The sequence below is a fragment of the Myxine glutinosa genome, chromosome 2 (genome assembly GCF_964187855.1).
Source record: "Myxine glutinosa chromosome 2, kmMyxGlut1.1, whole genome shotgun sequence".
NCBI lineage: Eukaryota > Metazoa > Chordata > Myxini > Myxiniformes > Myxinidae > Myxine > Myxine glutinosa.
In genome coordinates, this window is record NC_136262.1 from 90,738,499 (window position 1) to 90,761,917 (window position 23,419).

A 23,419-nucleotide genomic window follows, 5' to 3' on the forward strand; every position below is an offset into this window, starting at 1 on the left:
TTATGTCTTTTTATGTTAATATTATGTTAAAACACCTCATTGTGGTGAAAAATATGAAACATGTGGGCTCTATAATTAAATCGTCAGACTTCGCGCTGTAACCCTTACCGGTAGTAATTACACAAAAACAATCAGCACATTCTAAATTAATGACATCATTCCTCCAAACATCATTTTTGGAAGTGCAATATCACGTGACGCTAACGGATGACGTAAGGGCGTCGTGTCGTGCTTATTAGCTAGAACCTAGAAAAAGGAGTAGGTGTGGCTGTTCGTGAAGGAGCGAGGATTGGTTTGCTTTATTTTAATGGTCCACGGCTCCACAGAACGTCTTTATATCAACTAGGTCTGCGGGGTCGTGACTAGATATTGAAAATGTCCAACAACGCAATCAACACGACGGCGATGCGCATGTTGGTGGAACAGCTGCGACTGGAGGCGAATGTGGAGCGGATCAAGGTGAGGTGTGGTGCTGATGCCATTGTTGGGATCATTGGGAGGTGTGGTGCTGATGCTATTGTTGGGATCATTGGGAGGTGTGGTGCTGATGCCATTGTTGGGATCATTGTGAGGTGTGGTGCTGATGCCATTGTTGGGATCATTGGGAGGTGTGGTGCTGATGCCATTGTTGGGATCATTGGGAGGTGTGGTGCTGATGCCATTGTTGGGATCATTGTGAGGTGTGGTGCTGATGCCATTGTTGCCATCATTGTTTCTTCATGGCCTTGACATGTATTCGTGTATTTCATGTTTGTGCTTTCATTGCACTGGAGCACAGGCAGCCTTTGTTGCAAGTTTGTCACGTTTGAAGCAAGGGGAGGGTTTGGAAAACCCAATGAATCCTCCACTTGCAGCAAAATCCTTCATGAGTGAGGCTTTATTGATGGAATTGGTCGGGTGGAGGGATAGTGATTAGACTAGATAATGGGTGAGATTGTGTACAGATGGTGCTCGGTGAGATTGTGTAGGTTTACAGATGGTGGTGCTCGGTGAGATTGTGTAGGTTTACAGATGGTGGTGCTCGGTGAGATTGTGTAGGTTTACAGATGGTGGTGCTCGGTGAGATTGTGTAGGTTTACAGATGGTGGTGCTCGGTGAGATTGTGTAGGTTTACAGATGGTGGTGCTCGGTGAGATTGTGTAGGTTTACAGATGGTGGTGCTCGGTGAGATTGTGTAGGTTTACAGATGGTGGTGCTCGGTGAGATTGTGTAGGTTTACAGATGGTGGTGCTCGGTGAGATTGTGTAGGTTTACAGATGGTGGTGCTCGGTGAGATTGTGTAGGTTTACAGATGGTGGTGCTCGGTGAGATTGTGTAGGTTTACAGATGGTGGTGCTCGGTGAGATTGTGTAGGTTTACAGATGGTGGTGCTCGGTGAGATTGGGGTCTCACTAAAATCCGAAATGGAGCGAAATGGACCTCAAAATAACCAATAACTTCCCCATTGCCTACACTTTTCATTTCATACACAACATATTAAACCAACCTCAATAACATCCGAAATGGATGGTGATTCAGTAGTAAAATTAAATGTTAAAATACTGATCAAAAACAGGTGAGGAATGAATAAAATGTAATGTTAATTAAGTACTCCTAACCCTAACAACCCTAACCCTAATCCATTTCGGATGATTTTGAAGGTCCATTTCGCTCCATTTCGGATTTTGAGTCCATTTCGGATTTTAGTGAGACCGGTGAGATTGTGTTCACATCACGAAGTTACTAGACTTCTGTAGGGATGGCAGACACACTCCATATATTTAATACAACACAAATCAAAGGAAATCTATGAAGATACAAACTTAGAAACCAATAAACTACCGAGCAGTAGTCTGGAGGATTGTGACAGCATCGCTGAGCTACAAAACGGACTCGATTTGGTCGTAGTTTTTATTCCTATCCTTTTCAGCCACAGCGAAAATCAAAATTGGTTTAAACTCAGGACTTGGTTTAAATGTGAATCTGCTGCATTTTAGTGTGAAGGTCTGTGACGACTCAAATTTTCACAACCTGAAAGGATTCCACGAAAAGTAAGCGAAACGGCATACCTGTATGGAAGGGAATGAAGGGCTAAGGGACGGGCAGGATGACACCTGTCAATCAGCCTGACGGGGGTGGGTCCGTGGCAACAATTACTCGAGGGCCAATCATTCCTTAAATTGGAGTGGTCAATGGCTTCGTCTGACCGTCGTGCCAACCGAAAACAACTAGTAAGTAGTAATGCAACTAGTAAACAACTAGTAAGTCGTAAGGACATAGTTAACGGTGGAATATTACTTGCAATCCGCCAACCATTGTTGCCAGACGTAGGATAATTACCCTGTCTATGCACGTAGCGCAAAGTGGGGTTAAGAGATTGGTTCACTTTGTCTGACAAATGTGTTTTCAATGTAATTTGATATTTTGTACACTGTAGACCATGAGTTGGAACACAAACCTGCAGTTTAACACTTTGGCTCTGAGTTTGGCAAATTGTATGGAATCTTGTTCTGAGTGTGTGCATGAGCACTCACCGAGCAGTAGCAATAATTGTATCCGTCGGTCTGTCCGGCAGTCAAACAAAGTTGAAAATCATTCTAAACACGAAACTTTTTATTTTTTATTAGGGGTTTTAAAATTTTTATGCCTCGGCCGACGAAGTCGCCGGAGACATGTTTTCAGGTTGTCCGTCCGTCCATACAGACTAAACCTCGTTTTTCTCAGCAACCATATGTCCGATTGAGACAACTTTCAGGGTAGGAGTGACACCCATGCAGAATGTTTTTATAATAAATGTGATGTCATAGATCACGTGGTATGGCAGCCATCTTGGATTAAAAGCAAATAAATAATTATCCTAAACCGCTGAATGGAAAAATTTGAAACTTGCCACATTGTCAAGTACTCCCAATGGGGAACAAAAGCATGATAATGATATCACAGGTGAAGTGGTGTACCAGCCAAAAATGTTTTAATCAAATTCCTTATCCTAAAAATCTGAAATTGCATGCACATGATCTATGACCCATTTTTATTGATATATTAAATTTATGACTGCATAGGTCACATTGTTTGGCAGCCGTTTTGGATTGAAGGAAAATATTAAATAATTATATCTCTGAAACCGCTCACCCTATCGATGCTAGATTTTACAAATATCGTCCAATAGCACTGTTGCATATTGTTTGAAAATGATGATGTGGGTCACGTGGTCTGGCAGCCATCTTGGATAGAAAAACGAACCTTATCCGATCAACACGAAACTTCACAAACGTGATCTCCTACCCATACATATGTAGAGTGTACATTTTTAAATGTCATGTGGTTTGGCAGCCATATTAGCTTGAAAGCCGATATTTAGAAAAAATCCCTTCTCAAACTGCTTCACCGATCGATGTGAAACCTGTCATGGCTGGTGAAAATGTGATACGTGAGAACAGCTGAAGGGATTTAAATCAAACTTGTTTATTTTTTAGAACTGAACGATGGCATCTACCAGTTGAAGGACTATGCGGAGGCATGTTGGCGACAGTCGCATTGTTCTAGTTGGGGATGTCATAAAGGACACAAACGGCACGAATAACACGTTTAACATGTGAAATAAGTTGGTGTAAAAGACTGCATCAAGAGTAGGAAACTTCTGAATAAATGTTTTTTTTTTTAACAGCTTTTAAAACTTGTATTTTATTAGTCCCTTACCGGTTTCACCAGAGGGGACTGTAGGTTTGCTGTCTGTTTTGAGGGTGGATTAACAGCGAGATTGACAAAAAATGGCGGTGTCTAGCAGGAGATGCAAAGTCATTTTAGCAGCACGGACTTAGAATTCGATAATGTGGATCGGACAGCAGAGAGAGAAATTGAACATCAGATAAGATGGGGAAATAGATTTGTGTAGGCCTACCTAGGTAGAACACAAACAGTAGAACACCTAGCCTGGTGTTGACTTAGCGGTTAGGGTGCCGACTTGGGATCCTAGGATCCTGGGTTCAAATCCTGGTCGATCGCTGAATTAACACCAGGGGGGTTGACTCAGCCTGTCATCCTTCCGAGGTCGGCAAATTGAGTACCAGCTTGCTGGGATGAATGATCCCGGTGTGTACCCCAGTTTAGAATAGGTACACCGTATCCCTGCGCATCGTAAGAGGCGACTAAGGATTGGCATCGGAAGGGCATCCGGCCATAAAAACATTGCCTCAAACAGGGAACCATGATTGTCATGGGGCCCGCAAGGCTAACCCCCGCTCTAGAGGGGAAAATGGCCTTAAAACGATCATTCATTCATTCTACCTAGGTAGAACGGTGATCAGTGATTGTGGTATTCCGGCGGATGCAAATGGGTCTGAATGTTTGGAGGGTTTGATGGTGCAGAGAGCTGCCCGGAGTGGGCAGGTAATGTATAATAATGTGGATGCAAGATGATAGATATCTGAAGAGAGCAGATGTTTTGGAAAGAGCAAGACTAGAGAAAACCTTTCAGTATTACTCTGGCTGACAGTAATGCAGTATGTTTATAAAGTTGTTTTAGTCTTAATTTCCAAAATGTTTCATCTGTTGAAGTGCCAAAATTACGCTGCCAGTGAGACGTATGATCTCTCCGCCAATTTCTATCAATTTATCCTATTGGAAGTTGTGCAGACCATTCTTTTTTTAAAAGAACTTCATGTGAAGTGAGATTGTTTGAGTCTATCATTGAGAAGTTGCCATTTGTCTGCCTACCCAGGTTTCTCAAGCAGCGCTGGATCTGCAGCAATTCTGCATGCAAAATGCGTGCAAGGACCCTCTGCTCACTGGTGTTCCAGCAGGAGGAAATCCGTTTCGTGAACCTCGCTCCTGCATCCTTTTCTAACGCTTCCCTCTACCCCTCTTCTGCTCGCACGTCCCACAATGTATAATAATTGGCCGTTTTCTGTGGCAACCGTTAACCAATTCTACCTTTCCTTGCTCCAGTTTTCTCCCATGTTCAAACCTCAACACTTTGTGTTTATATGAATTTTAAGACCAATTTCCTGTGTGCTTCCCATCCCCTTTGTTGTCCAGCTCTTTCAGCCCCAGCAGAAATTATTCTCACCGGTATGCTGCTGCTACGTCTTTGCTTTCGTCCTTGTGAGCATTGCTGTCTGTATAAAGTTGTTTTTTAATTTAATTTTTTTTCCTTATGATAATGTTCAACCTCCCCAGGTCTTGACTTCACGTCTGGCACAATATTCTGCCGACTGTTTGACACCTACATTGGATTTGGGGGTTGAGGCTGAGGCAGCGAGTGTGATGCCGAGGAGTGTGGGATGTATATGTGAAAGTGATGTTATTTCGAGGGCAAAAATTACTGCCTTCAAATTCTACAGGCACATTTCCTGCTTTCTCTATTATTATCAGTAATTAGATACAAGGTGTTTTTTCGCTATTACAAAAATTGAAAACCGATGTAGCTATTTTGTCGGACAGTGACTGCTGTGTACTGCAAGTCCAGTATCGGTTTACTTGGAGTTTACACAAATAGCTTGGTCGTGATTGTGTATGTAACGCTAGCATGTATGAGGTGGATTCTTACCTATGGATTAGTTTGTGCTTGATAAGGATGGTTCGATGTGTACAAATTAGTCTTGCTTTGTGGTTGGAATAAAACTAGACCTAGCATTTTCACCACTCACTATTTTATTACCACTTCCTGTTTTAGGATGGTGCTACCATTTATATAACCAAGTCATTGAATGTGATATCTAAATGACATGATTTTTGGTTTTTTTTTTCAATGGTACTTTGTGTGCAAGTGCTGCATCGCAATGATGCAATGGACAGTGTCTGCAACAATTGTGCATATTTTGCTAAAAAAAATGTCCTAATGAATGCAAGTCATTAAGCATGATATGGGTATGGTTCCACTGTGTTGCTGGATTAGCCATACAAGTGCCTCCCTCCCTATATATATATATATATATATTCTCTATTTAAGCATTGTTTTGCTTTTTCTTCCCACAATTCGAATGAACACATTCTTGGCTCAAATTACTTTGATGTAACTATCTAATTCATTTAAATGTGGTTCCTGTATAATTAGCATGTTTTTATTAAATTCTTATTTACAATGTTGTACATTTGTAATATTGTTGGTGAACAATCGACAGTTGGATATTTGCAATAGCTGGGGCATGGTGCCATGGCTCCGAGGATGATGAGATAGTCATCTTGGTAAAATGCAGTACACTTCATACATTGGGAAGGCAAAATCTTAACTTCCAAAAATTTTTTTTTTTAAATCATGAATATTTGTATTTTCTTGATCATTTAGCTAATCTTGAAATGGAGATGATGTTGCAAACTGCCTTTGTTCCATGTCCTTGGAGGTCTTGGGCAGTTTTGTTTAGTTCTGAGATGATTGTGTAAGTCCGTCGTAGCCCTCCATGCCACATTTTCGTCCAGCCAATTTGCATCCGAATGTGATTGCTTCCTGCAGGCTTGCACCTGGCAATAGATGGGTGTGAATTCATAGGGAAGATGACAATTAACTTGAAGATCTACACATCCTAGGACCTTGGATAACTAATTATGAGAACCAGTTTGTAAAGGTTGAGCACTCGATTTGGGAGTCTGATGGTATTACTAGCAGAGTGCCCACCCTAGGGGTGATCTTGGTCAAAGCATGCAACACATTCTTCTAGCACATACCTCAGTGGGCAACTGACAACTTGGGTCCAAAAGAAAAAAAACAAGGACCTCATGCATGAGGAAAAAAAAAAAAAAAAAAAAAAATTCCTACTGATACAAAACGCTGCACTGGAAAATGGAGACAGGAACACTACTGTAAAGGATGGGAACTTGGCATACACTTGGAGAATTTCCGTTCTGCACCCATCCCTCTCCCCACCATGTCTGTGGGCAAAGATAAAAACATCCCTATACATTAATTGGGGTCATGCTGATTCCATGTAGCAAGCTTTGTAATTGGCCCAGAACTGTAGAAGTGCAAAAAAAAAAAAAAAAGTACTGAATTGTACTAAGGATTGTCCTTGATCTCGATATGGCTGTTAATTTGAATTGTTAGAATTACACTAGTTCAGGTCATTCCCATTATACCTACGAAACAAATTTATCATACAACAGCTGAATTGTTTGGGAAAATGAATGGCAAAGTGGTAAAAGACATTAAATCAAGCAAAGCTACAGTGATATAGCAACAACAGAGTTTTTGTGATAAATCAAAAGTAGACGTTTGAACAGGTTCTCTTTTGCAGTACAGGGCTGGGGGTGGCATCATTGGCAGTGGCACTGTTGTAATGCCTCCTGTAGATTAGCTCAGGAATTAGTAATTTGGCTTATGGTGCTGATAGCTTTCCTACTTTTACACAAAGCACACGATGATCTTTAATGTCCACCAACTGAATCTAGCAGACGAGACTCCCGTTTACGTCTATCCTAGGGATGGCACAGTGATGAATCACCCTGCCTGTAAAACACTGGGATGACAGTTTATAGCTGGGTCAGGATTCAAACCCAGGCTAGACAGCTTAATCTGAGGTGAGTATGCATACCTCAAGACCATCGCACCAGCCTTTTTGAACAAATGAAGCAAAAGTAAAAAATACACACCTGAGCTGAGGATGTGGATCACACCAGCAATGAATGTATCCCCAGCTCCTAAAGTGTCCACCAGGCAAGGAGGTGGAAATGCAGGTGAATGGATCAGCTGTCCATCAGGGTCAAGTGCCCAGGCTCCAAACTCAGCCCATGGACACACCAGAGAAGCACTGTGATAACAGGTACTCACTCATTTCAGTCTGAAATATTTATTCTTGCAACTGTTGCAAAATAATTATATTTCACACTTGCAAAGAAAAAAAAGAACCAAGATGCCTTAAATGATCAATTTTAAAATATTGTTTTAATCCAAGCATTTCAAACAAGCAGAAAGTGATTTATCGTATCAAACCGGCAACGGTTGCTGGAGTGACGTGCATGGAAGAAGTTTCGGGAACTGAGGAGCGTGCTGACGACGAGGGGAGTGTCGTTGAAGCTGAAGGGAGAAGTGTTATGATTTATGGGAGCGAGACGGGTAATGAACGTAGAGGTAAAAAAACAAATTGACACTGCTAGGACTTCCAGGAAAGGAGTCGGTATTTCGAAAAAGTGGATCCGGGGTGAATTAACGGGGGTAGAAAAGATCAAGGTTTTGGATGGGGGAAAGATAAGAAATGGTGGTGAACAGCTGTTTTAAAGACCTGGAGGGAGGAGTGGGATATGAAGAGAGTGAGGGAGTTTTTTGCAGAGGCGGGAGAAAAGAGGAATGAGAGAGTGAAGGTGAGCAGAGCGGGGTGCCAGACCGTATCGGAGGCACGTGATATGTCAAGGGAGACTGCTCTGATTTCCTGTTTGGCATTGAAGACCTCCATCCATGTTGACAGCAGAAGCAGAATGTCCATAGTAGAATGACCTGGTCTGAATCCAAAGAAGCAGCCTGATTAATTAATCGATTAATTATTGAATTATTCGATTAATGACTAAATTAATTATTTTTTTAAAGTCACACATTGGGATGAAACGGTGGTGGTTTCGGTATTCTATTAGCCAATTGATTAATAATTTAAATATTTAATCATTATTATTCATTTATTTTCGTTATGAATCACTTATTTATTTCCTTTCTCATCTGGGCAATATCTCAGGCACCTTTTGAGCTAGGAAGCTGATATTTGGACATGATAGTGACAGTTACAGTGGGGAGCACAAGTATTTGATACACTGCCGATTTTGCAGGTTTTCCCACTTACAAAGCACGACAAGGTCTGTAATTTTTATCATAGGTACACTTCAACTGTGGAAGACGGAATCTAAAACAAAAATCCTGAAAATCACATTGTATGATTTTTAAGTAATTAATTTGCATTTTATTGCATGAAATAAGTATTTGATACATCAGAAAAACAGAACTTAATATTTGGTACAGAAACCTTTGTTTGCAATTACAGAGATCAGACGTTTCCTGTAGTTCTTAACCAGGTTTGCACACACTGCAGCAGGGATTTTGGCCCACTCCTCCATACAGATCTTCACCAGATCCTTCAGGTTTCGGGGCTGTCGCTGCGCAACACAGACTTTCAGCTCCCTCCAAAGATTTTCTATTGGGTTCAGGTCTGGAGACTGGCTAGGCCACTCCAGGACCTTGAGATGCTGCGTACGGAGCCACTCCTTAGTTGCCCTGGCTGTGTGTTTCGGGTCGTTGTCATGCTGGAAGACCCAGCCACGCCCCATCTTCAATGCTCTTATTGAGGGAAGGAGATTGTTGGCCAAGATCTCGCGATACATGGCCCCATCCATCCTCCCCTCAATACGGTGCAGTCGTCCTGTCCCCTTTGCAGAAAAGCATCCCCAAAGAATGATGTTTCCACCTCCATGCTTCACGGTTGGGATGGTGTTCTTGGGGTTGTACTCATCCTTCTTCTTCCTCCAAACACGGCGAGTGGAGTTTAAACCAAAAAGCTCTATTTTGGTCTCATCAGACCACATGACCTTCTCCCATTCCTCCTCTGGATCATCCAGATGGTCATTGGCAAACTTCAGACGGGCCTGGACATGCGCTGGCTTGAGCAGAGGGACCTTGCGTGCGCTGCAGGATTTTAATCCATGACGGCGTAGTGTGTTACTTATGGTTTTCTTTGATACTGTGGTCCCAGCTCTCTTCAGGTCATTGACCAGGTCCTGCCGTGTAGTTCTGGGCTGATCCCTCACCTTTCTCATGATCATTGAGGCTCCACGAGGTGAGATCTTGCATGGAGCCCCAGACCGAGGGAGATTGACTGTCATCTTGAACTTCTTCCATTTTCTAATAATTGCGCCAACAGTTGTTGCCTTCTCACCAAGCTGCTTGCCTATTGTCCTGTAGCCCATCCCAGCCTTGTGCAAGTCTACAAATTTGTCCCTGATGTCCTTAGACAGCTCTCTGGTCTTGCCCATTGTGGAGAGGTTGGAGTCTGATTGAGTGTGGACAGGTCTGGAGACGGCTTTGCGGTCGGTCTTTGCGGTCTTTGTGGTCGGAGACGGTCTGGAGACGTCTTTTATGCAGATAACGAGTTCAAACAGGTGCAGTTAATCTATCTATAATTCCACTAATCTCTGTGTGTATGTTTGTATGTATGTTTGTATGTATGTTTGTCTGTGACCGCTGTTTCTCGACAACTACCGGTCCAATATACTTGAAACTTGCCAGGTATATTGCTGGGGACCCGAGGATGTGCCTTTTCAAGGTTTTAAATTAATCGCAGAAGTAGTTACCGAGCTATGTCCAAAAAACGATTCAACCAATCAGAGAGCAGCGAGCTATCACGTGTGCCGAACGTGGCGAACAGACTCTGCCTCGGACGGCACATTTGAGAGCGTATTCATTTATTTCCCGTTGGCAAACTATGTTGGCGTTCAACTATGTTTTAAAACTAATAAAAACTAATTTGCGATTCATCGTATTCATCGCTTCACATTTGCGACAGTGAAGACTTCACTTCCGGCAGCCAATCACAGAACGCGTTGTTGCGAGCCCGAGAGCCTGCGCCATTACGGTTCGTAATTCGATTTCTTCCGGAGAAAATAATAATTTCTCGATTTCTTATGCGCATTATTTCTCCCAATTCAGTCAGAGCGAAGGGCGGAAGCGAAGAGCGTTGTTTTTTTTGTTTACGGGCGTACGGGCGTACGGGCGTACGGGCGGGGTAGAGCGTACGGGTAGCGTTTTTTTTTTTTTTTGGCAAGGAACGGGCACCCACGTACGGGCATGCCCTAGTACAGGTAATGAGTGGAGAATGGGAGGGCTTCTTAAAGAAAAAACTAACAGGTCTGTGAGAGCCGGAATTCTTACTGGTTGGTAGGTGATCAAATACTTATTTCATGCAATAAAATGCAAATTAATTACTTAAAAATCATACAATGTGATTTTCAGGATTTTTGTTTTAGATTCCGTCTTCCACAGTTGAAGTGTACCTATGATAAAAATTACAGACCTTTACGTGCTTTGTAAGTGGGAAAACCTGCAAAATCGGCAGTGTATCAAATACTTGTTCTCCCCACTGTATGTGGCTATAAAGGATATTTTGGTTTTATTGTTTAATCAATTAATCGATTAATTATTGATTGATTCGTCAATTAATCAATTATTTAATTTGATCAATTAATTTAATTAGTTTTCAAAAAGTTGGATTCGGATGAAACACTGGTGGTTTAGGTATACTATTAGCCAATTGATTAAGAAAATAAATTATTTTACGATTATTATATATAAATTTTAATTTCACAATCGATCAATTATTGTACACCTCTCCCTCCCAATACCGTCTCTATGTGCTGCACGGCGGCGACCGAAGGCGCCCCGGCAATGTCACGCTAGAGGATGTTATTTATTTATTTGGCATGGGGGCGGTGTACTTTGAATGTATCTGTACTTGTTAAAATTCATTTTCTTGGCAACGGTTGGTCCGAATGAAACGAAATTTTCACCATTGAAGCGCCTCCGCCTATATAATTTTGTGAAAATGATGACGTCATAGGTCACGTGGTACGGGCGCCATATTGGAAAAACCTTGCACCTATATCTCTGAAAGCGCTCCATGGAAAAAATTGAAACATGGTTCATTGTCAAGTACTCCTCATAGGGAATAAGATATGGTTAATGATGATGTAATCCGTGCCTTCATTATGACATCATAATTCGACAAGTATAACGCTTCATCCGATAAGTATGAATTTTTTTTCTCTGCAACTGTGGGTCTGATGGACACTAAATTTTCACCATTGGAGCACCTTGTGTAGAATTTATAATTATGTCATAGGTCACGTGGTACAGGTGCCATCTTGGAAAAAACGAAAAACGTTGCACCTTTGCATCTCCGAAAACTCTCCATGGAAAAAATTGAAACGCCACTCATTATAAAGAACTCAGCATGGGGAATAAGTGGTGTTAACAATGACGTCATAATTCAATGGGGTCAACACTTGGTCCGATCAGTTTGAAATTTCTTGAGCGTGATCTACACAACAATTATGTTAGAGAATATAACTTTATGATGTCGTCACTCACATGGTCTGACAGCTATATTGGATCAAAGTCGGCATCTGGTTTTGGAGGCCAACTTTGAAATGTGGTTTGCCCAAGAGAGATCATGGCTGAGGGTGAGACCCAAGAGTTTGAGTGACTGAATCTCTGAGAAGATTTTAAAGAAAGTAAATGGGTGGGCTTGTGGAACGGTCCTTAGAGGATAGAGGACAGATTTCTCAGGATTGAAAGACGTGTTCCAAGTGTTTGACCAGTTTGTGATTTTTGTCAAGGTCTGAGGAGTGGGAATAGGCTGCCTATCAGAAAGATGAGGGATGTCATTGCAGAGTGGAGTCATCAGCAAAGAGATAAAAAGGATTTTCCAGAGAGTCAGTAAGATCATTGATGAAGCTTAGGAATAAGATGGAGCTGAGAATATTGCCTTGGGGTACTCCAACCTTGACAGGGAGAGGAGAAAGGATTCCGATGAGAGCTACACGTTGGCTATGAGAGTGGAGGAAGTCAGTAAACTAAAAGTGGATCCGTGCAAAAGAGAGAGCAGGTTCCTGTGGAAGAATTCCCTAGCTGACTTGATATCAGGGGTAGTCGATATGGGAGACCAATCCTGAAGTGACAGGACTGCTTGCATTCCCTGACAATCTGCCTGAATGAACTGACAGACTCACCAGCACTGAAACGGCTCTCTGAAAATTCTCAGAGAGATGTTGACTCATGAGCACATGATCAGTAGAAGAGCAGGAGTCCTTTGAATGGAAGCATGTCATCACCAAGTTCAGAAGGTACGATGTTTCCATTAGGATAAATCCTGGTCAGAAAATTCACAGATTGGGTCAGTCCCATGGAGTCACAGAAGTCCTTTGCTGAAGTGTCACGGCTGGTGACAGGTTCCAACACCCATCCAGTTTACATGGTGACAACTGAAACCACCACCCATGATGACGAGAGAGTTGGGATGAGTGGTTAAAAGTGGGTCTGTGTTGTCTCAGAGAGAGAGAGAGATGTACATGGAGTCATGACTTTTTGGAGGACTGTACAACACAGACAAACATGAGGTGAGAGTGGAAGGGAAATCACAGCCAAATATATTCCTGGGGGTTGGGAGGTGTAGGATCAGTAAAAGGGCAGTGAGAAATTGACTTCATGATGTAAGGTGCAACTCTGCCGCCAGGGCGGGAGAGGTTCAGGCCTATCAAATTGGAGGGAACAATAGCCGGGGAGAGACACTAAGGAGTCAGGGATGCCCTATGGGAGGAAGGATTATGTTAAATAGATGATGTCGGGTTTATCAGCAGCGGCCTGGATTGAGAGATCTGTCGGGTTGGAGAGACCTTGGATGATTGAGGTCCATACAGGGACAGGGGAGGTGTGGAGAGGGGGAAGGAGAGGCTTTTAGGGGGTGGGGTGAGTGAGAAGGTTTGAGTGAGTGGTGTGAGGAGGAAGAGTAGAGAGGGTTGGGTGAGCAGAGATGCAGAAAGAGGGGACATGAAGCTTTGAGGAAGGAAATAGAAAGAGGGGACATGAAGTGGAGAGATGCCAACTCAAAATTCCCAAATTGAACAAATGGAGATAAAGATCATGGGATGGGAGGTAAGAATTTTTGTTGAAGGCATGGAGACGGTTTGTGCTGCAGGTTCATTCTGATGCCAGCAACCCTCGTCCTGATGCCATAATGCAGGATGAGGGTTGCTGGACTAAGCACTTAGCTGATAGGCATTTTTGGAAAATAATATTTCTGAAGAAGAAGAATAGATCTTGGTGAAAAGGATGTGGGGTACTCCTGACAGTGAAATATTAGATGCAAACACAAAACAGCAACACACGGACGAAGATATAACAGAAAATATGACGAATCCAGTTCGGAAAACTAAGCTTCAATGAGTTGAAAGCGGCAGCTGCAGATTCGACTGACAGGTTAAGATATTCATGATCATTTTTGTAATTCTACACAATCTCTATATGTGGTCTGATTTATGCCTAAAATGGTTCCTCTTCTGACTTTGTTCTTATTGGGGGACATTAGATTTAAATCGAAGCCTTGAGGGCCTGATGCCAGAATACAGATCAAGGCCCTAATTTGGCCACAGCTTGAGCTACATTTCAGGTATCCCACAACTTACCGACTTTTAAGGCCTTGTTTCAGACCTTGCACAGCATCTTGTGGGCATGAATGTCCCAAATGCTTTGCAAACTCTTTGCTGATAAAGACCTGGACCAGGAAAACAAGTGTGATATGAGTGAGGAAGAGAAAGAAAGAGAAAGAGAAAGAGAAAGAGAGAAGGATTGAATCAAGGGGTCACTTTGAATCTATTTCCAAAGACTGTAGCACAATAATAATTACTGTAGGGTAAGGTTCATCTTACTATAATTCACCAAATGTCTGTCCGTCTGTCTGTCTGTTCCCAGGTACCGCAAAAAAGGCTGAACCGATCGCAACAAAATTTGGGGTGGGTAATCCTGGGACCCCCTGGAGTAAAATAGGCTATATTGTTTTTCCAATTTTTCCAATTTTCCAGTTTTTGCAAACACTGTGGAATAATATTTACCGATATGAATAGTGATGTGGCTTTTATTGTAATTCTACAAATACTGTTTAGATTTTGATGATTTGCGTGTGATATGATTTAACGGATATTTATATAAATCGTTTAAAATAAAAAAAAAGCCTTCAATTTCTGATATTTTGCCTTTTCATTTGGGCCTCCCAATTGAAGCCCCACCCGTAGGGTGGGTACCGTTGCTAGTACATTAAATCAGAAAGAAACAAGACAGAGCATCTCTAGGGGATATATATTACAGTAGATCTGAGCACTAGCGTAGACTTACTCACAGACACACATTTCAAGAACACATATGGCTGTGTAAATGCAATAGACAACCCCTGGGGAGATTGCTTCTCGTTTTCGTTTGATTTAGACGACCCCTTTCAACATTTTGTAGATTAAAAACATTTTTATAATTTGGCATTTTATTTTAAATGCTGTACACAATATATGACCCTTTCATTACTGCGCAAAGTTGCGAGCATGTCAAATTAATCACTACGTGAGCGTACTTCATGTACCCGAGTACCACAGCTTAGTGCTGCCATGCTTATTTTCTGTGTATAGACAGTCACAAGCTCGTTTAAAATGAAACCCCATCCTCATTCACAGGCCTGCAAAGGAATGGGATTCAGACTGATACACGGTTACCCTAAGTCTGGTGTTGGCTTAACGGTTAGGGTGGATGGCTTGGGATCCTAGGATCCTGAGTTTGAATCCCGGTCGATCATTGAATTAATGCCAGGGGGGTTGACTCAGCCTGTCATCCTTCCGAGGTCGGCAAATTGAGTACCAGTTCACTGGTAATTGGGGCACTGCGTCAGCGGCACAAATGCGCTTCCAGAAAAATGATGCTACCCGCAGTCATAGGCTGAATACAAAACACCAACGTCCAACAACAACTGTTACTCTTGTGTGGTATTTTTTTAAACAATATTTTTTAAATGCTGCTCCGGAATAAATTATGGAAGATATAGCTTGGTTTAAATACAGTGGTATCCAAAATAGTTATCTGAAAAATAGTTTTGTACTTCGATGCCTTAATACTGTTACATTTATAGGGGGTAGGCAATGCATTACCCTAGTCCAGGTAGAAGTGTATCGTATAGTGTGCTCCAAATGTCGCGATGAAGAACAAGAACCCCCCCCCCCCGCCCCTCCATTTACATAAGTAGGAAATCCGTCAGATCGGATGTCGTGTAAGTGTATCTTTGTCCCCATGACGAGGGGTGGGGTTATGCTAATTAGTTAGGGATTAATGGTAAATCCCCAGTATGTAAATGGTCTCTGTGATCTTCCCCTCTGTTCCTTATGACACTGCACCACACACATAGCCAAGCCAAGCCAAGCAATCAGCATGCATTATAACACTAAATAAAATAACCAGAACCAAGACATTGAACAATACCGCTGGTGCCGCCAGCCGCCACATTGCAACATCAAGCAGGCAGGTCCGTGAGGCCACGCCCCGAGGGGTGGTGATTGGTTCAAGCAAGGACTGCTGAGATGGGACTCTTGTATTGGAGGACATGCAGACGTCATCGGATGACGTATAGCCCAGGGAACAAAAGGCTTGGGTTCTGGACATTTTGATCTTCTTGGTCCCGAGTTTACCGCAGACGGACGCAGCTCGTGTTCTTCATCGTTTGGTTCTGACTTTAAGAGCAAACAGTTGGAGGTTTCGTGGTCCCTGGCTTTCATCCTGTTGTTGTCGCATATATCTCTTGCGCTGGGTTCCCATTGTGCTCAGTCGCTTTTTCTTCTCTGGGTCCGGGGTTTTAACGACGAGCGGACACAGTTGTCCTCACTCTTGGTTTTGACGTTCGTGGTGAAAAGCGGTGGCAGCTCGTGGACTCTGGTGCTGTGTGGAGCGGACGACGACGAGGAGGGACCTCTACCTGCTCGCTTCGCACTCAGAGGCTGGTGTGAACGGACTGCGTGCAGAGGCCTGTGTTTCCCGTGCACGGACTGCGCACCGAGGCCTGTGTTTCCCGCACACGGACTGCACACCAAGGCCTGTGTTTCCCGCGCACTGACTGCGCACCAAGGCCTGTGTTTCCCGCGCACTGACTGCGTGCCGAGGCCTGTGTTTCCCTCGCACGGACTGCGTGCAGAGGCCTATGTTTCCCGCGCACAGACTGCGCACCGAGGCCTGTGTTTCCCGCGCATGGACTGCACGCCAAGGCCTGTGTTTCCCGCGCACTAACTGCGCACCAAGGCCTGTGTTTCCCTCGCACAGACTCGCGCTGAGGCCTGTGTTTTCCGCACACAGACTGCGCGCCAAGGCCTGTGTTTCCCGCGCACAGACTGCGTGCCGAGGCCTGTGTTTCCCACGCAGGGACGCGGGGGCCTGTGACGACTCCGGGACGATCAAGGGGACCAAAGCTAAGTACACACAGTTATTTTCCCCCTTGTGTTGTATACAAGTCTGTATGGGGGCACTCCATTTAAGGTATTAGTTTTATCGTGCATTTTCTTGTTTTCTGGCATTTATTTTATTAAACATTTTTATTGTACATTTTAATTCCGTGTCGGGTTGAGTTGAAGTTGGGTTGAATGGTTGGTTGTTGGGTTGAATTAACAGGGTTGAAGACGTCCGGTGGAGTCTGTACAGGTAAGAGCTTCGCTACCCTCCGCTGCCCTCCCCCGCGCGTATAAAGAAGGTCTGCCATTGTTGACTGAATGCCTCGGAGTGTAAAGCTCGTTTGGCTATCTGTCCCCAGGGGTGTTAACCCCGGGAACACGGCAATACTATAAACTGTAGTGGGTGGTGAGGAGGATGGTTTGTAAAAAAAAAAAAAAAAAAAAAAAAAAAAGGTTAATTATATAACTGGTTTACCTCTGCCACCAAAGGTGTGCAGAGGTTATATTTTGACCCCTGTTTCTTACCTCCGACACCGAAGGTGGATGGAGGTTATGTTTTCACCCTTGTCTGTTTGTTTGTTTGTTTGTTTGTCTGTCTGTGAACAAGATATGTCAAAGTTGTGGACGGATTCGGACGAAAGTTGGCAGAGAGGTAGTGTATGTAACAAAGACGAAATCATTCGATTTTGGTGAAGATCCGGATTCAGATCCGGCTCGTATAATTTTTTAAAAATGATTCTTCACCATTGTGAGATAGGGCCAAAAACGATACATAGCAGGATATCTCAAAAAATTATGGACCGATTTGGCCGAAACGTGGTGGACAGGTTGTGTGTGTGACAAGGATGAATTGGTTCAATTTCGATGAAGCTCCGGATTGAATCTGACCTATCAGTGGGATCCAAAACGTAAACTGTTCATCCTGGCAGAGGTATGCGCTCTACCGAGTGCCGTTCTAGTTACCTCTGTCATCGAAGGTGGACGGAGGTGATGTTTTCACCCCTATCTGCCTGAGTAAATGTGAGCAGGATATTTCAAAATGTTGTAGACGATTCAGACAATTTAGTGGACATTCTAGGCATGAGACAAGGACGAAATGATTAGGTTTGTGAGGATCCAGATCCAGATACTAGAATTTTTAACATGATTCTTCACCATCCTTCACCAATATCTGAATCCAGATACGACATTTTTAAAATTAATGAAATAACTGACCAACTACAGCACTGGAGTGTGAGGAGGAACCAAAATAGATGAAGATGGAGTCAATAGGAGAAACCTGCATAGGATTCGGCTTTCTGCTGCTACCTCTCTACCCTCAAACCCTTCCCGGTGCAGCCAGGTGAACCCTAAAAAAACAATTTGCAACATTCACCCCTCTGCAGACAAAGAAAAAGGAAAGAAAAAAAGAAAGAAAGGAGATATGGAGGACAATAAGAAATCACACACACACTTCAGTGATTATTCACCATTGAGAGATGGGGCTAAAAATGATATATAGCATGATATTTCAAAAAGTTGTGGAAAGATTATGACAAAACTTGGTTAGCCTCCAAGAACAAGCCGATTAGATTTTGGTTCAGGTCAGTAAATCCGGCCTATCAGTGGGACACAAAACGTGAACTGTTCGGTCTGACAGAGGTATGCGCTCTACCGAGTGCCGTTCTAGTTTACACCTGTCATCGTGGATAACGACACCAGTATTATGCAAATTTGGCAATTGCGCCTAATAGGCTATGAGCCGAGGGGTCGACCATGCTCAATCAGAGGGAGGATGGCTAACAGTTATTTTTGGCAAGGCCAAGGTCCCGAGTGCTGAAAAAAATGTGATAGCAGTGTGAAACTCTTAGCCGTATCTGTGTTATCATCACATTTGTCAGATCACCCATTTATCGCTTTTCGGGTCATTTTTCCCGCTTAAGATTTAGGGGGTGGGGTTAGTTTTTTGGCTCTCAAATAATATCACGTGTATATATCAGCTAGTGTGGTATATCAGGTAAAAGGTTATTGAATTACCTTTCAAATGATGTATAGAAAGTGCCTGTGTGATCTATAGTAACCTCTTTATAATGATTATTAAAACATAATTATTTCCACCAACTCTCAAAACTTCATCACAAAATCCCCAATTTTAGGAACAAAAATAGGCAAAAATCAAAAGGTATGTAAAAGGTATGTTTCGATTTGAGACACACATACAGTATAATTAGAGTCAATATCCTCACACATATGATCATGATGTGCTATGAAATTCAATGCAATATGTGTAGACGTGCTAATACGAATGTTGTCATCAATGTCAATATTTTCATTATATTTTAGGTGATTTGCAACCATGACAGCGGTGCACGACATCTAATGTATTTCTCTTTGTAGATTTGTTGGTGCAGAATACATTTTAAGCAACTATAGCAACTGATGCTAATTTGTAGTAGTGGTGGTGGTAGTGGTCTCATTCGATATTATGTGTCTTTCCAGGTGAGACGGTGGTGGTGATATTGGTGGTGGTGAAACAGAGTGTACCGCAGATAGACAATTGAACAAATACTTGCAATGGAGATTGCGATCACTCAGAAAGTTCCCAAGGACGTTTGTATCATTCATAAGCTATCGTTGGATGTCAAACCAGAAGATCCGCTCATAAGCCCTCAAACATTCGATTCGTGGACTACATTGCTGGATGCGGCCAAAATACGGAACCATGCACCCATTCTCGACCTTGCTCAGTCACTGCCAGAGAAGGAGATTCCCCGAGTATTCTACCACAGGCAGTGCAGGAGCGTGTTCACCATGAAGCGAGATTTGGAAGCACTGAAACGAAAAGCTGAATCCAATTTAACCGACGATGCTGCTGCAACATGTTCAGCGAGCAAGAGACAAGCCAGAAGGGCATCTTCGGAATCACGCATCTATGAACCGGATTGTATATTCTGTGGAAAGACCAAGTGGTGCAAGGGAACGTCATCCCGTGAAAAGTTGAGCAAGGCTGTTGATCTGAGAGCAGATGAAACACTGCGAAACAGCGCCGTGCGTAAATGTGACACGAAAATCATGGCTGCCACAAGTAGAGACATTGTGGCAGCTGAAGCACGATACCATTTCTCTTGCTACAGAAGTTACACGAGACCAAGCACTAAAGATGCACATGACAGAAACACGGCCGCCACAAACGAATCTGACTACACTGAAGAAGAAGCATACAATGAGTTGCTAGTATACATCCGGAACCATATAATCCCGAATAAGGAAATTGTTAGGATGACAACGCTGGTAGAGCACCTACAATCGATAATGACATCAAGAGGGTTGCATGGGATAAGAACTGCTACAAGAAAAAACCTCGCACGGAAACTGGAAACTGATCTTGGAAATAGCCTTCACATCTTTCAAGACAACAGTGGAAAACTGATTGTCGTACCTGATAATGTAACACTACAAGATGCTGTCAAAGAAATACAAACACTTAAACAACAACTGAGCATTTGGAAAGGGAAATCATCAAACATGTCCAAAGTCATTGATCAGACATCGACACACATCAGATCGATGATAAGGAAGGATAACAAACCAACTCCATGGCCCTATCATCCAGCCGACGTCGACAATGACTCTTTCGTCGTTCCCGTCTATCTCCAGCGCTTTATGCTTGGCCTCTTGACTGGAGATCCGGAAAACGAGCTTCCATCAAACAGGGTCATCATGCTGATGCAATCTTTCAGCCAGGACATTATCTATGCAGTGAGCTGTGGACAACAAAAGCCTCCGAAACACATGTTGCTCCCATATGCAGTTAAGACTCTCACAGGGAACGTAGAACTAATTCGCACATTGAACCATCTTGGACATGCAATATCCTACACTCAACTGGAGGAAAATGACACTGCACTATGTCTTCAAAAACTTGCAGCAAACTTAAATGAGCAAACAGTCCTACCAAGCAGCATCCAGCCGTATGTATTCACAAACTTGGCATGGGATAACATTGATAGACTGGAAGAGACGCTGACCGGGAAAGGAACAACACATCGAGTCAATGGCATTGCAGTGCAGGCCAAAATGTATGGACCACACCTTCCAAAGGAGCCACTTCCGAAGATCGAGAAGCTCAAGCAAAGAACAGTCTGCATAACAGAAGAAACACTGCCTGTCTACATTGCAGGTGAACGTGTTGGGCCTCATCCACTACAAACATTATCAACAGCTGCAGCGGAAAACAAGATGGCTATGGAAGTTGCTCAAATCAAGAATCTTCTTTGGGTCATTGCCCGTCAGGTGGACCCAGTAACACAAAAAACACCAAGTTGGACAGGATTCAACATCACCGTCAGGGCATCTATCAGCGTCTCTCAGGATATTGTTAGATATATGCCTACAATAAATGCACCAGCTACAGAGATGTCCACAGTCGCAGAAATCTTGAAGCAGTCTGAAAGCGTCCGACAGATCCTACACTTGCAGGACATCGTCGTCGTCATGGATCAGGCCCTGTATGCTAAGGCTGCCGAGATCGTCTGGAAACACACAGACACATATGCTAACATCGTACTTCGCCTCGGCACGTTCCACACAATCTGCAATGTGATGTCGATTCTTGGTGCTCGTTTCCAAGATGCTGGTCTTAGAGACTTTTGCATCGAAACAGGAATCGTCGCAGAAGGCTCACTCAATCGGGTTATGGAGGGGAAGATGTACAACCGAGCAGTCCGTGTACATAAGAGCATCTACGAAGCATTCATGAGGCTTGCGTGGATTGAATTTCTCCCTTGGTTGGAAAAGATGCGACCAGAGGCAACACAGACGGTCACTACGTTGTTAGCAGAAGTTGCTGAATTGGGACAAGATGAGAGCCAGTGGAACAACCTGTTGGAAGATCAATCGTGTGAAGAAGTTCAGGCTGTTTGGAAGCAATTCCTGCATCACCTTCGTCATGATAATGGTGAATTGTCGTCATTCTGGATGTCGTACGTGGATATCGTTGAAACGGTCTTGCTTGCTCTACTGCGCGCTTCCCGAGAAGGTAATTGGCCATTACATCTATCTGCTATCCAAGCCATGATTCCTTGGTGCTTCGCATACGACAAAATCAACTATGCACGGTATTTATCAGCATACTACGCACAAATGACAAACCTTCCAACGCAGCACCCTGGCATCTTCCAAGCGTTCTCGGATGGGTACTTCTCAGTTCAAATGTCAAAAAGCAATCCGTTTGGACGCATTCCAGTTGACCAAACTACTGAGGTCACTGTCAACAAAGACACACAGACACCAGGTGGCACTACCAGGTTCAACTTGAAATCTGGAGCAGTGAAGCGCTACTATGTCACATCCGAACACAGGAGTGCGTTTCTCCGCCAGATGAGGGAAATGGTGAATGTGAGCAACACACACGTACAACACGCGGATCTGCAGCAAACACGGATCAAGAAAGATGAGGACGCTGTATCATCACTGATAACTCTGATCCAGAGTTGGGTGAACCCATTCACTATGGCCAGCTCTCTCATCAGTATTTCCACCGCACGCGCAGCCCCTCCAAATATTGCCAAGGATCTGGAGAAAGCATGGGAAGTCGGACACAAGTGCTACACAAACTTTAAGATTGAGCGACTTCAGAGCAACCCACCAATCAAGAAATTCCACGACCCTTTGCAACTGAACAAGCTGAAGACTTTCAGCAACCTCACTAAGAAGAAGGAATGCAGAAGCAATGGCAGGGCAGTAATTCTTCAAGCAGACAGAGCTCTATTTGGTAGAATTATCGTGATGGCACAGGGCCGAGATCTTCACATGGCAGAGGTGCTATCTCATCCTCTAGGTCCCTTGCCATGGGCCCTGGCGACACCCGAAGGCCTTCTACGGAAAACCAACAAAGCTGCCCTAGCCACGGCCTTGCAAAGGACTGTGACCCCGGCTGAAAGGATACCCGACAATTCGGCAACAATTATTGACGGGATGCTCCTTATACAGAAGGTGGCAGGTGATCAAACTACATTTGCCGAAGTGGCCATGATTGTCCTATCCATGGCCCTGAAGGATGGATGCAGTAGCCAGAGGATCGATGTCGTCTTTGACACCTACAAGGAGACTTCCATCATAAACAGCGAACGGTTAACCAGGGGGGAAGAACTTGGACTTGAGCTGAAAAATAATCACGGCATCTCAAATTGTAAGGCAATGGCGCAAGTTTCTCAGCTATGTTGGGAACAAGTCAAGTCTTATCATGTTCCTGGTCGAAGAGTGGAAGAAACCAGAGTACATCAGACGCCTACAGGGAAAGGTTCTCTTTGTAACATGCGATGACAAGTGTTATCAGATCACATCTGATGCTAGCCAAGAAGTAGTGGCCCTGGAAAGCACACACGAGGAAGCAGATGGTCGTCTGTTCTTGCATGCTGCCCATGCTGCCGCACATGGATACCAGTCTGTGCTTATTAGCTCAGATGACACCGACGTACTTGTCATTGGCTTGGCATTTCATACCAAGATTCATGCCAAGTTGTTT

General features: G+C 43.5%; 2 protein-coding genes across 4 annotated transcripts in view; one reads left to right on the plus strand and one right to left on the minus strand.

Moving 5' to 3' along the window:
* Positions 1-209: 209 nt before the first annotated feature.
* On the plus strand, positions 210-6,067 carry LOC137421582 (guanine nucleotide-binding protein G(I)/G(S)/G(O) subunit gamma-10). 3 transcript variants are annotated; one of them, XR_010983369.2, is made up of 4 exons: positions 210-459; positions 4,700-4,865; positions 5,017-5,049; positions 5,158-5,296. XR_010983369.2 is itself a non-coding variant. In XM_068107781.2 (3 exons), the coding sequence occupies exons 1-2, from the start codon at positions 376-378 to the stop codon at positions 4,823-4,825; spliced, it is 210 nt and encodes a 69-aa protein (XP_067963882.1). In that variant the 5' UTR covers positions 210-375; the 3' UTR covers positions 4,826-4,865; positions 5,158-5,291. The 3 variants fall into 3 exon arrangements, 2 of the variants coding, with proteins under 2 accessions (XP_067963882.1, XP_067963880.1); XM_068107781.2 differs by lacking the exon at positions 5,017-5,049 and having other exon boundaries at positions 5,158-5,291; XM_068107779.2 differs by having other exon boundaries at positions 4,700-6,067.
* KHK (ketohexokinase) overlaps positions 6,026-23,419 on the minus strand; it is a 31,748-nt gene continuing 14,354 nt past the window's right edge. The window contains exons 6-8 of the mRNA XM_068107777.2: positions 14,128-14,216; positions 7,564-7,721; positions 6,026-6,438 (exon numbers count right to left, since the gene is read on the minus strand). Of these exons, the coding sequence (XP_067963878.1) occupies positions 6,338-6,438; positions 7,564-7,721; positions 14,128-14,216 (348 nt within the window). The 3' untranslated portion in view covers positions 6,026-6,337. The remainder of the gene's footprint in view (positions 6,439-7,563; positions 7,722-14,127; positions 14,217-23,419) is intronic.

Excerpts from the sequence above, each read along its gene's own strand:
- LOC137421582 (XM_068107779.2), top strand. The coding sequence starts at position 376 with ATGTCCAACAACGCAATCAACACGACGGCGATGCGCATGTTGGTGGAA. Across the intron at positions 460-4,699 it reads CGAATGTGGAGCGGATCAAG|GTTTCTCAAGCAGCGCTGGA; the intron begins GTGAGGTGTGGT and ends CTGCCTACCCAG.